The 14,400-nt window shown below is 37.3% G+C and overlaps 1 protein-coding gene across 14 annotated transcripts in view; it reads right to left on the bottom strand.

Moving 5' to 3' along the window:
• The window catches only part of PHF20L1 (PHD finger protein 20 like 1), a 55,920-nt gene that overhangs the window by 6,445 nt on the left and 35,075 nt on the right, over positions 1–14,400 (bottom strand). For 10 of the 14 annotated variants that reach the window (XM_077781955.2, XM_085573972.1, XM_085573966.1 and 7 more), the window contains 8 exons: positions 13,174–13,278; positions 9,232–9,396; positions 8,662–8,843; positions 6,671–6,770; positions 5,440–5,526; positions 4,337–4,532; positions 3,581–3,950; positions 103–265 (listed from right to left, as the gene is read on the bottom strand). In XM_077781955.2, coding sequence (XP_077638081.1) covers positions 103–265; positions 3,581–3,950; positions 4,337–4,532; positions 5,440–5,526; positions 6,671–6,770; positions 8,662–8,843; positions 9,232–9,396; positions 13,174–13,278 — 1,368 coding nt within the window. The remainder of the gene's footprint in view (positions 1–102; positions 266–3,580; positions 3,951–4,336; positions 4,533–5,439; positions 5,527–6,670; positions 6,771–8,661; positions 8,844–9,231; positions 9,397–13,173; positions 13,279–14,400) is intronic. The other 4 variants (XM_085573970.1, XM_085573975.1, XM_085573976.1 and 1 more) reach the window with 1 other exon arrangement.

Raw genomic sequence — 14,400 nt, 5'->3', positions numbered from 1 at the left:
TACTTAAAAATCCATCCTCAGTGCCTCAGATCACTTTGAACACATTAGTTAAGAGAGATCCTGCTATAGGTACATTAACAAGTAATCTGGCAATGCAGTTACCATCAACTTCTTTTTCAATCAGGTCCATTCTGCTGGTGACTTCATTCTGTACATTCTCTATATGGGTGAGGAGATTTAGCTGCCATTGAAGATGTGTGTCCACTTGCTCTTCTGAGCCTTTTCTTTCATTACAAACAAACACAGTGTTTCCTTCAGGAGAATTCTTCATAGGAGCAACAGAAAGAAAAAAAATTGCCATTTGAGATTATTTTCTTTGTTTAAATTTCTGGTGTTGATTTCAACACTTGAGTTACATGATAAACTCTGCTGGCTTAGAATTGTACTTCTGTATACACGACAAAAAGCTTACTCAGAAAGCCACATGCTGTGACACATAATAGATTAAACTAAACAAAATGCAGATTCCACATTAATAAGCATCTATACCTTTTGCCTCCTTTCCCTAACACTGAAGTTTATCGGTTCAAATACTTTCTTCAATGCAGTAAGACAGATTGTACTTCTGTGCCCTTTTTATATAAATAGCAACTTAAATCATAAAGTACTGAACTGCATGGGTCTACTGCCACCAAAAATGTGCAAAATCCTAAGGCTTGTTTCCATGGAAAAGTCACCAAAATGAGAAGAAATATCTAAGATGTCAACAGTCACTATTTGGCACAAATAAACTGGACATCGTATTTCAGAGAATCCCAGAATGGGTCAGGTTGGAAGGGACCACAGTGGATCACCTGGTTCCAGAGGGTCATCCCAGAGTACATGGCACAGGATTGTGTCCAGATGGTTCTGAAGTATCTCCAGTGAGGGGAGAGACTTCACATCCCCTCTGAGCAATCTGTTCTGTTTGCTGATTAAGACAAAAAACTTCTCTTCCTACCTGCTATGACCCCACCTACCTTCCAGGCACAAATCTGGGCTAGAACCGAACATGTCTGGGGACAGCTACAGTAACATGTGGAGTTATGCAAACACAGTATATGAGGAAGATTGACTTCTTCAATATAATTAGTACCTTCACAGTATGCCAGAGATAATGCACGAGCTCCTATTCTTTCTATATTTGACGTTTCAGCTACTGAGTAGAAGTAGATCAGATTTAATGAGTTAAAAATGCTCATCATCTCAGGTAATTAGCAGAATTAACAGCTTCCATTTTATAAGTACTATGACTACATATCCAATGAAGTTCTTTCACTATTGAAGATTTTAAGGACTCGAATGCCAGATAAATGTGCTCACCCAGTGTCAGTTCGTGTCAAATGCCAGAGTAAAGAATAACTTTAATTCTATTCATACACTTTTCTGAAGAGCTCAGCTAATTTTCTATACCACATAAGAAAAAAAATTGTGTTAGGTCTGTTATTAAAATATTTCTTTCTCCAGTCAAGTATAGGAAGAGTGAGAAGAGAGGCAAAGAAGAAAATGAGAACTGAAGGATTTTAAGTTACCACTTAAGCAAAAAAATCCAACTTTCATTTTAAGACTTAAAATCAATTAAAAATCGCCAACCAACCAAACAAAACTGACTGATCTGAAGGCAGCTTTATTAGCAACTCAGATGGGACAAGCGTGGTTAATATTCATAACGTTCATTAAAGGACTTAAAATTATGTATCAGATAGATTTTATTTAAAAGGTATGAGAGTTTTGACATTTTTATGATATTTAAAATCCCTTCTCTGAAGACATCAGGTTTTCTTCCACAGTGCGACCTCTACATTTATTCAAATGACTGCTTGAAAAAACCCACAAAATCCACAATGCCCTCCTCTAAGTTATGAGATCAATGTAGGTAATCAAGGAGTGATGGCAGGAGAAGAGTTAAAGATACAGCTTACAGAAAAGAAATAACAGGAGGTTCAGGTGGGGAAGGCTTGTGCTTTCAGAACCAAAACCAAGGAAGCTAAATACAATTGTAAAGATAATGCATAGCCCAAAAAGGGATTTGATAACAGTTGATCCAAACACCGTTTGAAAGAGAAATGGAAGTATGCAATAGAACTGCAGATTAGGGCAAGAGAAACAGTATGGAAAACCAGAATATTAAAAGGCTCTCTGAAGAATGTGAGAAAGGAAAATTCAAAGCCTCAACGAACTTTGACAAGGAGAGGAGAAAAGGTACCTTAGAGAGAAGCCAGATAATTTAAAAGTGGCCCTTCAATGTCAGGTTTAAGGTAAGTGCAAACAGATTCATGGAGAAACCAAGGAGAACTTTTCCATGCCTATCATGTTTTGGCAGAAGGCCTAATTTTAGTATCAAGGCTGACTACTGGAAAGGTGATCAAGGGGTCCCCGAAGGAAAGAACACCCTTAAACCTAGAAGAGATCTGTTTGGAACAGTGTCAAACAGGAGCACCTAGCTTTTTAGATATATAGGAAATATTAGTTTTGTTTCACTGCTTATATATATTTTCCTTTAATTCTGAATATCTTTATACTATTTAGACTGTTTACAATGATAATTTAAACTACTGTTGGAAGGCTAATAAATATAATCAATAAAAATTAAAATTTTTATTCTCTTACAAACAGTATTTGACACTGCTGCATGTCTCCTTACAATAAATATGAATATAGTTGTGCAATATAGCAAATTTAGCATAAAACCAGGTATTTTTAATTAGAATGAGCCAAAATTTCCCCATTCAGACTATACAGCTTACATGCTACATTTGTAGCTAAAATTAAAAAGAAAAAAGATGCATCATACTCATTTCTCCCACACCAGAAACTACTTCTAAAGGGGGATGAGTTGGACGATTTAGCCTCATACAGCTGGTATTGCAGAAAACAGAAAGGTTTGGCTCTCTTTGGTTTTTTGCTCTGAGAATTATTCACTAAAACCAGATTAACAAATGTCAGACCTTTTCCACCAAATAATGGATTCAAACCATTAAGGTAAAAATGAGAAAGATGTTTAAACAGCAAAATATAATCCTGACTAAAAATGTTTCATTAGAAGAAACATGCAATATAGAAGACTGAAAAGCAGTTTCACATGAGATTAAATTAGTTGGTCAGTAAATCATTACTTGTGGATGGCATTCTAGGTAGCACTGCTATTAAAAGAAGAATACAATACAATAATAAACATTATTAAAAAACCCTTGGTGTAACAAGCAACAAGCAAAACCCCGTAACACATGTAGATAACCAGACAGAGAAAAAGGGAAACCTGTCCCATTTTCCTCACCTTGTAAAAACCATGCAAGTTCTGTTCCAAGAACCTGCATTTATTTTAAGAATAGGGTTTCCTTTCTCTCAAAACATTAGATTGAGAATAAATTTTTAACATAGGCAATACCATACCTTGTATTTCATACAAGGTGAAATTAACACACTTCACGTGGAACAACTTCAGTGATGCAAGTTTGCTTCTACTGATTTCTGCTGACTTATTTGATAAATATGTTGACTTACAGCAATAAACATTCTTAAATACCTGTATGTACTTCAGTTTTATCAGACTGAACATACTTTTCCAAATAAAATTTCCCAGATGAAGAATGATACTTACCTGCTCATTCATGCCACCATCTTTAAAAGAATATTGTAAACAGTTTTTATTCTCTGTATGATATTCATGATCTTCCTCAAAGCTACTTGTGTCTTCATCATCTGAGCTCATAGGGTCAGTGACTGCTTTGTAGTCATGACTAAAACTCTGTGGTTTTTGGTAACTGTGCTCACTTGTGATGTATGTTTCTTCCATCTTCTGCGGTATACTGGGTGGCTCTTTATGGTTTTGACTATGACACGTCCTTTCAGCTGGGTTAACAGCATCCTGCAAAGTCACTAACTTTTTCTCTACCCCAACAGTTCTTTGTTCTTGTTCTTTTCTCATCCCTGAATAAGCCCAGAGACGAAGGTCTGGGTGATGCTTATTTCTGCAATGAAGGGTAGGAAAAAAAGCAAGTTATAGAGAACTTAGTGCACTTAGAGCACTGAACTATTAAGCAACCAATTCTCCTACATATTAGCTACTGGTAAGCAAAGAAGTATTCCTAGGTCATTCATCAATTTAAGATAAATCCCTTTAACACAAAATTTACAAAAAAAAAATCACCAATAATCCCAACAGACCAGATCTGCTTGGGTGCTGAACATCTAGCTCCTGCTGAAGCTGAGGGTAACCGCACATCTTGCACTTGAATTATTTAAAATATTATACAAGAAAGAAGATCAATATGAGAGAAAAATGCAAATGTAATAATGGTAGTCTTTGCTACCTGAATATACAGAGCTAGAAAATAAACCCTGGAGTGATACCTACTTCAGTATCCCAATCTTCAGCTGCAGTCCATGCAGTATTTCAGTTACCCCATATACATCTGCCAGTAAGTGATGTGTTGACACGATCTTTTTGGCATTAAGATGAGAGTAGTTTTCTTTCAAAAATGATAATCCACACATGTGTCCATTGTTCAGCCAGTCTTTGTCATAGAGATATTTGGCACTCCACCTCTGTCCTGGGGTAAGCAATAAAGAAATTGAGGGCCATCTAAAGCCACAGCAGAATTATGTTTACAACTAGAATGCTATAATTATGTGCTGTACTTGCCTAAATATCTCCTAACATCCATGAAAGGATGATTAAAGATTTTGCTATTATGTAAGAATTTACTTTTGCAGATTAAGAAGAAAGTCAAAACTTATGAGAAAGAAAATCAGCCTGGAACCTCAAGACGCCTCTAAATGGCATTTGAAATTAAAATCTAATCATCTTTGCAATCAAACTATATGATATTAAGATATATGCTGTTATCAAAATAAAAATCAACAAAAAAATTTACATTGGCATTTTATTTATCTAAGTAGTTTAACTTGCTTTGTTAAAAAAAAAAAAAAAGCCTAAGTTACCAAGAAAAATATTAGAGTGGATTTCATATGGACATATCCAAAACACCCAGTTTGTTTCTAAAAGACAAATATTTTGCTTCAATACTGAAGTCAATATCTATTCATTAGAAGCCAAGAAAAGGCTACAGGAAAAGCAGATATTTCAAAGTTAACTGACAGTAGAGCTCTTACACTCCCCTTTGAGGTGCCTTTCACCAGACTTGTAGGGAGGCTATTGATGTATGTGGGCCTCAGGTCTCCCCTGCTGTGTCTTAACCCAACCAGCACAAATAAGTATTTAGCTATGGCTTCTACAGTAGCTAAAAAACTAAACAAATAAAATAAAAAAAAAAACCATAACAAAATAAAATAAAACCAAAATGCCCACCCAAAACTAGAAATGCATAATGCTGATTATTGCAACGTTATTGTTTACAACAAGGCATCCAGACTGACTGACAACATCTTGCACTTGATTTCAAATCATACTATTATCATAGACAGAACAAAGAACGGGTTGATGGAAGCCCTTCATACCTTTCAGGAGAATACCCTGTCTATCTCCTTTTTGCCCATTATCCCAATACACTTTAAAATACTGACATTGAGAATGACTTTTTTCTCCTGACATAGAAAGAAAAGAAGTAATGGTTAGGAAGGGAGAGAAGATAAAAATTAGGGACACAGACTCCGCATAGCAGGGGAAAACGAAGTACCTAATACAGTGCAGGGAAAGAGCACAAGACAAATTAGCTGGGTTTAGTAAGAAAAAGCTGGGCTGCTCAAAGAGACACCACACAGAACTATCAGACAAGACTCTCTACCACCAGTTTTGATTCACACTGGGACATATGGAACCAGCTCTACTTTCCTAATATTTCATCTCAAAAATAGCCAATAAAAACTCTGCAAACAATTTTCATATTTCACTTCTTAAATTTAGGATAACAGTATATTTGAGGTTGTAGTCTCATTGCCCTTTTGAAACAGCTGGAGTGCTGGATATTTCAGCAGAGGACACATATGTGCATTTGTATCAATTGTCAGAAGAAAAGACAAAAAACTTACTTCCAAATTCTTTAGTTTTTCTCCATATAACTGTCAAGAAAAGTGGGTTTATCACAGAATAATTTTTAAATCAACATCTTACTAATCAAATGTATTCAGTTTAAAAGTAAATAGTTTTCCTAGTTCTTATGAATTTGGCCTATCTGAAGTTCAACATATGCTGTTTGTGCACTATTGTTTACTGTGAGATGTGCTAGATACTTCTGTATTTTAAATATTCAGTTCCACACTTTAACACAGTTCTGGACAAATGTAAACATTATAAAATTACAATTACCATGAAATGCCATTCACAGCATGTTTGAGTGTACTGTGGTAATGAGTCCTTTTCCTCTAAGAAAATATTTAAATGAACAAATGTGATTCCAAGTATTGGCAAAACAGATTCCTGAACAAAAAAATATTTCTTTCGAAAGGTTTCCAAATTACACTGACACAAAAAAGTGCTAACGTTTTGGGGGAATTAAGTTTCAACAAGTAAAACAATGGTAACTGAGTTCATGGATAAGATTTAGCATAGCTGACCATGTTACTAACATAAAAGTAAGTTTCTGCTCAGAGCCAAACTTAGAATCACTTGCTCCAAAGAAGCATTACACATAACACAAAACAGACAAAGCTTGAACAATTTAAGCAAATTCATAACATCTTTGCTCAAAAATCCCAAGCAAGGCTGTAGATAAAGGTGGATTATCCGTACCTGGTGGATCTCTGCAGATGTAACAGATGTACTGCTCTGGAATGCTGTCCTCCAACAGTCCCATGCATACACTGTGCTGCCAACACAAGCATTCTTCACACTGATGTCAGAAAAGAAAACAACAAAAGCAGAAACTAAAACTGAGACAAGTAGTTGAAAAACCCGGAAGCTACTTCTTGTATCATCAAAATGCAGAGAACAGCACTTTAATTTAAATAGCTGGTTTGAGCAAGATTACTTTAGTTGGGCAATTTGTTTTTGGGTAGACAAAGACATCAAGCTAAAAAAAGAGCTCTAGATCTGAAAGTTACCTCAACCACAAACTCCAGACTGGAGGAAAAAAAAAAGAAACTGAAGATGTAATATTAAATAGTATTTTATTACAACATTCAGTATTTTAGCACCTACATATTTAGTAGTGAAACATAAGACAGGCGTATAATATTATAGTAAAGTAGAAAGATAATGTAATACATTACAGCATAACAGTGAAAAGTAGAAAACTCTTCAGTTTAATTATTTATATTTACAAAGCATCTCTCCAGTGCGCTAGAAAGATGTGCTTTTAATATCGCACCAATGGAAAATCTAAAAGAAAAAGAAAATTAAGAGAAAATGAAAGAGGAGAAACAAGAGAATAGGAGAGCAAACTAGAAGTGGTAAGACATGAGAGCCTAGAAACAAACAACTGGTTGCTCTCAGTGAGACAAGCATGAAGAGGAAAAATCAGGTTGCCATTGGACTTCAAAAACAGGCAGGAAACTGACTTCTTTGTAAAGATACTTCCCTTTCTCAACTCTGTGCTTGCCAGTGTTTTACATATCTGCTGGCTCACTGCTGAAAATATCTCCTCTTTGCTTTGACATACCTTTGAGCATCAACCTATTCTAAACACCAAAGTCACCTTTCCTCCTGTCACTACAACTACCATGTCCTTGTCTGTCTCCAAAGATTGCTACACCAGTCCATTTTTCCACATTGTTACCACAGCTGAACTACTCAGTTCCTCCAACACAGCACAGCCTTTTAGTCTGCTCCCCGAGACAGCCTGTGTGCCCTTCATTTCCAGGGCTCTGTCAGTTCCAGAACAGAAAATCCACTAACACATGACAGCCTTATTGCTTCCTTTAAATCTCATCTAAAGGGTTCCACACTATCAACTGGAACTGTACCACAAATATTAATACAAACCTGATTTTGAATGGGGATAAAAAATACAGGAGGTTCATGACGTTTTTAAAGTTGTTGACAACTGAGTTCTTCCTTACTGCTTTTTGCATCTGACTTAATCACTGCATTATAAATTGCTTGAGAAAAAGACTTGAAATTACTCATGGACAGGAAATGGTCTCCTCATTGGAATACCAAGTAATAGGCAGCAGGAGCTGTAATCCATCAACACCTGAATGCTGTGCAGACATGGTATACTATTCTTTCCTTTTATCTATACCAAGTTAAGATGCAAATTCTCAGCAGTTTCTAGAACCTGGTAGTGATACCCAGTGTGGGAAGTGCTATTCTAAAGATGAAACACATATCACAGTACTGATAGTATTTAGTGTCGGCACAGGAGACATGCTGCACACAGAGGAGGGACATTTACAGTGAGCAGAGAGGTTTCTACATGTGGCACTGCAAAGCACAAGGGCCAAGGCAAGAGGGCTTGTAAAATCAGGATGGTGTGGGGAACAGAAGCAATGGTTTGTGTGTGGCAGAGGATACTTCATTCCAAATTTATCAGCTGGTTATAAAGAAAAAGGTTACCCAGCAACTTGTCGATGTACCAAATTGCTAGAGAAACCCCATCCTAGAGAAACAGCTCTGCATCCACTGAACAGAACCAAACCAAGTGCAGGACAAAGAAATATTTTGTTCTTGTTCACTTATGTACAGCTCTCTACATAATTCCAGTCTGTGACAAATCAAAAGAACACCTTCACAAGCAAAATATTCACATGGAAAATATAACTCCATACACCAAACTTCTTTACCTGAATCATAAAGCCATTTTCTTCATCAAGTTCACAAATGCATCTAACAATTTCATTGAGAGCATCATCTTCATCCTGAGACTCTTCAAAGTTGGTTGAATCAAAATCCTGATTGTATTCATCACCACTGAGTAACAAACTCTCTGTGGAAGAATCATCCAAGAACTCCACATCTGAAAGGTCTAATAGAAATAAATACATGTGAAACTGTGTGTGGAGAGACACAATAATTGAAAGAAATACAGGGAGCTTTGACAGGTAAAAATCTTACTCTGCACCAGCAAAAAAAATCACTTTCAAACATACTGCTGATATATGAGATTTCAAGATGAATTCTGCAAAGTGCCTTTAACATGCTCTCCTCAGATGCAGAGTAGCAACACTTAACCAAAGCAAGTACAATGTAGAACAGTTTGAGGAGTGTAAGCATTTTGATTTAAATAGATTAAGGATAAATCAGTCACCATATTTATAGCTACAATCCCAAACATAAACCAAATTATTTCCTTTAAAATTATCTTTCTTAACAAATTAAACTACAAACTGAAATTTGCTGCGCATTCAACCTACTTTCTCCACTAAGGTCAACAGACAGGATAGCTCTTGGATACTGGTATGAAGTGTTCTTCTCTGAGAACATGCTGCGCAGCGTCAGAGAGCTGCCCGAGGACCGCGTTAAGGGAGAGGAGCACCTGTCCAGGAATTCAACAGAACTGTCTTCATAATCTGAGTAATCTGAAAAGGTAAAAAAAAAGAAGTTGCTTTTACAAAAGTAAAATTTATAACAAATGCAAAAAAAAAAATTGTGTAGACTTTACTGCAGCATTATGTTGCCAGGCAAAGACTATTAATACTGAGGTATCAGAATGATGATACCATAAATAAGAAACAGCAAAAGCTCTTCATAATGTTTTATTTAAAAATTTCCAGTAAGAAACATAATCAAGTTTGGTAATTAAGCATCACCAACTGCAACTCCACCATCTCTGAATGTACAGAGGGGTAATTTTTCCTAGAATATTACGCAGTCTTCTTTTTTCCACAATTCATCCTGCACCATCTGCTATCCTTAGAGATGCTGCTGCTGACTGACTCTCTTGCCTTAAATATGCTTGCAGCACTACCAGCATTACTACCTAGAAGCAACCACAGATGACCCTGCCAGTTAAGTGATAAATGCTTGTCTGCACCCCTGCAGAGGAGCACAGGGAGCCCAAAGGACATTGGCTTTGGATGTTCCCAGGCCCACGTCATGAGACATCAATGGGCCAACAGGTCCTGGGATGGGTTAGGGAGCATCCCAGAAGAGTATACAGACACAGGCCCAAAGGAGGAGGATGAGCAAGCAAACAACAGACACCCCCTGGCCAGGCTCCTCTCAGACTTTCCCAGCCCTGCCATCACCTCTATTTTCCACACATGAAGCCCATCAGGATGTGTTACCCAGAGCAGGTCTCTGGATCATCTCCTGGACTAAGGGCAGTTGTAGTCCAGGGGGCTGCCAGTGAAGGACACTATGAGATGTGGGGGAAAATAATTTTGGGTTTGTGAATGACTTTATGAAATGTTTAGGGAAGAAAATAAAGGTGCAGAAATTGATGGACTGAAGTGATTTGGGGAAGAACAATTATGGGCAGAACACAGGCATAACAGGACAAAAAAACCACATATGCATAAAGTTTTGTGGTCAGTACACTTGCCAGTGCCAGCACTCAGAGAGACTACAGTGACAACAGTGCCAGCCCCATGCCAGGGATCTCTGCTCACAGAAGCCCACAAGCTCATTCTACAGCACCTGCAGCCAGTCCAAGTGTCTGACTGCTTGAATGGATCAAGCTGATGAGCAGATGAAATGGCCTGGGAGCAAGGGGTCAGTAGGTCTGCAAGAACCAGCTCTGGGTGGAAATGACTCTAAACAGGAAAGCTGGGGTGGGGGGATCTGGAGACCCAGGGAGTCCTGGCCAACACTGAGAGCATGTGAGAACACACATGGAAGTGAGATAATCTGTACTGCAGTGAGGCTGCTGCCCCATGAGCTCATACCTGCAGGCACAGAAATTGGAAAGACTGGGATGCAGAGGAGCTACTGGGAAGACAGTGTCTGAGCCCACCTGCTGCAGAAATCCCCACTGTACTTACACATCTCTGTATTATCTTCCTGCTCAGCCAGAAAGAGGAGCAGGATGAGGCTGTCATAGCATACACACAAGCACAGACAACATCACCTGCTTCTGCCTTCTGGTCATACAGTGCCACTGACATCTTGATAACCAGCACTGTATATTTTCCTCTAGCAAACTATCTGCAACACTCTCACGAAACACATTACAAACACATTTAACTGTCCCTAATCATAAAGACTGGAGAGACTGTTCTAGGGAAGTCATGTAATTACAAATCATTGAACAGTTAGGGTTGGAAAGATCATCCTGTTCCCCCCCACCTTCCAGTAGACCAGGTTTTTCAGATGTCCATCCAACCTGGCCTTCAACACTTCCCAGGATGGGACATCCACAACTTCTCTAAGGAACCCATTCCAGTGGCTCACCACCCCCACAGAAAAGAATTTCTTCTGAATATCTAATCTAATCTAGATCTACCCTCTTTCAGTTTAAAACTACTACTCCTTGCCCTACCACTACACTCCCAATTCAGGAGTCCCTTCTAATTCTTTCTGTAGGTCTCCTGTAAGTACTAGGAGTCTGCCATAAGGTCTTCCCCCAGCATTTTCTTTTGTATAAGAGAGACTGTTCAGGCTCTTAGCCTTTTCTCAAAGGGGAAGTTTTCCAGCCCTCTGATGATCATCATGGCTTTCCTCTGGACCCACCCAAGCATGCCCATGGCTTCAATCAGTAATTAGGAGTAGCTACCCATTTACTACTCTGAAAAATTAGTATTTCAAATATAAGCAAGCGATCAGATTACTGCACTTCCATCCTTCTGTAGGACGCATTCCTGCTCCCACTTATCACTACAGTTTTACTGCTATGCGTTCCATAATATCCTTCTCTCCTATCAAATTCCATGAAACCACCTTCCACTTTACTGTCTCTGTCCAAAGCACAGCGTCTCCAGCATTTCCCAAGTGCATTCACTGTAATCAACTCAAGGAGCACCCGAGTTGATTACTTCTTGCTGCATGGCTTTCAACCTCACTGCAACAGTGTGGCAGAAATAACAGGCAATACCTACTTTCTGCTACACATGGTCTTTATACAATCAGCAAGTCATGCACATACTCAGAGCACAAAACCAGATTTTGCTGGACTTTTCAATTTGTCTTAAAGCCTTCTTCAGAACTTACTTGGGGCACACAATGTACCTGCTCCCTCTTCTTGCCAGAGATGCCACAATTTCATTTGAAACAAAAGGAGAGTGACTCACACCTTTACACTTTTGTCCACACCTGGAGCAGAGTGACCTAGTCCTACAGTGAGTCCTATTTCTTCTGACAGATGGGCTTTTTCAGGGTCAGACACTGGAGTCAGAATCCACCGGAGTATTTCCAATTTTTTCCCCGTTAAAAAAGTCCAAATTGAATACATCTGGATTGTTAAACCCAGATTTTCACAAGATGGATTTGCTAAGAATAAAATGTTCAAGTTTTACTCAAACTGCTTTTTGCATCTGGATTTAAGATTTTTATTTGTCGAGGCACTGGGCATATTTTCTTCCCATATTTACAAACACTGGATAAGGCTCCTATAAATTGGAACCTAACCACAGTACCTCTGCCAAGCTTCTAAGTTTCAAGACAAGTTGGCAAAAAGACCAAAGGAATAAAAAGATGAAAAAAAAAACCACCTTATGACCACAAGAAGATAAAACCAAAGAACAATATTGGGCACATACCTAGCATTTATCAGGATCTTCTTGCAAATACTTAGATGCCTTCTCAGTGCAAGTAAGAAGCTCACAATGATTTTTAAGTAAAATAAGCAATTGAAGTTTATAGCTTAAAATTATATCACTCTGGTATACACAAAACCTAGAATATTGCAATTCACACAAAAGCACTGCATGATCTGGAAGCATTTTCACGTTATAGCACATCCCCACTTGTCAAGGCAACAGACAAGGTTGTTATAACAGAGATGCCAACATCAACTGTGAAGGGTTAACTGTTAAAGAGGGAGTGCATTGCATACAGCAAAACACTGAAGTGTAGCAACAAACTAGACACTAGAATGATTTTAATGTCCAAGCAAAATAGGTATGACATATATACAGAGCTTTAAATGAAGAATTTAAAGAGATTAAAACAACAAGCATATCTTTCTGAAGAAGAAAAAAGATCTGTGAGATATATGTGTCTATCACATAGAGAGAGACAGGCTATAAATGCAAGAAAAAAAGAAGTCCCAAGTGTCCTTTTCATTTTAAGGTGAAAACTTACTCTTGGACATTTCTGAAATTTTACATTCATATTATTTACAAACAAGTTTTACTACCTAATGATAGAAATACACTAGGTGGTTTTACTTACTTTAAAAAAATATAAATTGAACTTACCATGCTGTTTTGATTTCTTCTTTTTTTTCTTCTTCTTTTTCTGTTTTGGTTTATGATCTTTTTCCTTCTTCTCCTTTTTCTCCTTTTCTTTTTCTTTCTTTTTACCTAAAATAAAAATTAAACAATTTAAAGCAGATTAACCTAAACAAGGCATTCAAAATCAAGTGCTCTAGTTGTCCAGTCAGATCAAAATGATTCAGTTAATTAACTTGATATCTTACACACATCTCTTATTAATTGCTGGTATAATCGTTCAAAACAATCTCATTTGACAAATAATATTTTATCATTTAAGTATTTCCAAGTAAGATATCAAGGCAGAAAAAATACAGCAAAGTACACAAAATATGTAACCACATAAATAGCTTATATAAAAAGCTTCTATTTTACTTACAGTTTAGAACAAAAACATTTGGGCAAGAGAAAAAGCTTTCACAAGGGCAAGATTCCCAATTATAAAGGTTACATTGTCCTAAAAACATGTATTAGGCCTACAGAAAGATATTTGAAGGAAATTTCCGTATCAGAGTGCTGCTGTCAGCACTCTGTACTATATAGTGGCATCCTCACAGAAAACTGATTGACTTGAATTTGACACATTTTTTATGCTGCAGTTCACTCTAAACCTCTGTTAGTATACACATGAGGACAAGCACTTTGGCTCTGAAAAATTCTATTTATCCTGTTAATTTTCCCCAGACACAATACATCCCACATTTTCACTCCACAATTATTTCTTAGTGTTATCAGCAGTGAGAAAATAACAAGGAAATTAACTTGCTATAAAAACTATGCCTCAAAGCCACAGTTGTTTCCTGCACACAAACTGGAGAAATCTTATCTTCTTGAGGAACACAGAGACAAAGCTTTTACCTTCTGGAAAAACAAGGCAGAATCACTTCTGAATTCTTGCCAGTCTCTAATAATTTATTTTATTTTGAGCCCAGGATAAAAACAGAGCCCTCTTAATCTGCATTTTATTTCATGAATTGCCGAATGTTTTGCTAGTAACCCTTCCCATCTCAAATCTGACAGTACAATGAAGTAGCCAGTATTACTCATTCTACTAAGAAAAATTCCAATCAAATGAAAAACCAGAGGCAGTGGGCCTTTTATAGGTACTTTAAGATCCTTCAAACTCCTTGCTATGGGCACTTTGATTTTATCTTACAAATTATTCTTCTGTTACAAACCTGTCATATTCATAAAAACTCTTTTCAGAACCTT

The sequence above is a fragment of the Lonchura striata genome, chromosome 2 (assembly GCF_050655825.1).
Source record: "Lonchura striata isolate lonStrDom1 chromosome 2, ASM5065582v1, whole genome shotgun sequence".
In the NCBI taxonomy this organism is placed as follows: Eukaryota; Metazoa; Chordata; class Aves; order Passeriformes; family Estrildidae; genus Lonchura; species Lonchura striata.
The sequence above is the reverse complement of the archived record's forward strand: the minus strand, read 5'-3'. Positions and strand labels throughout refer to the sequence as shown.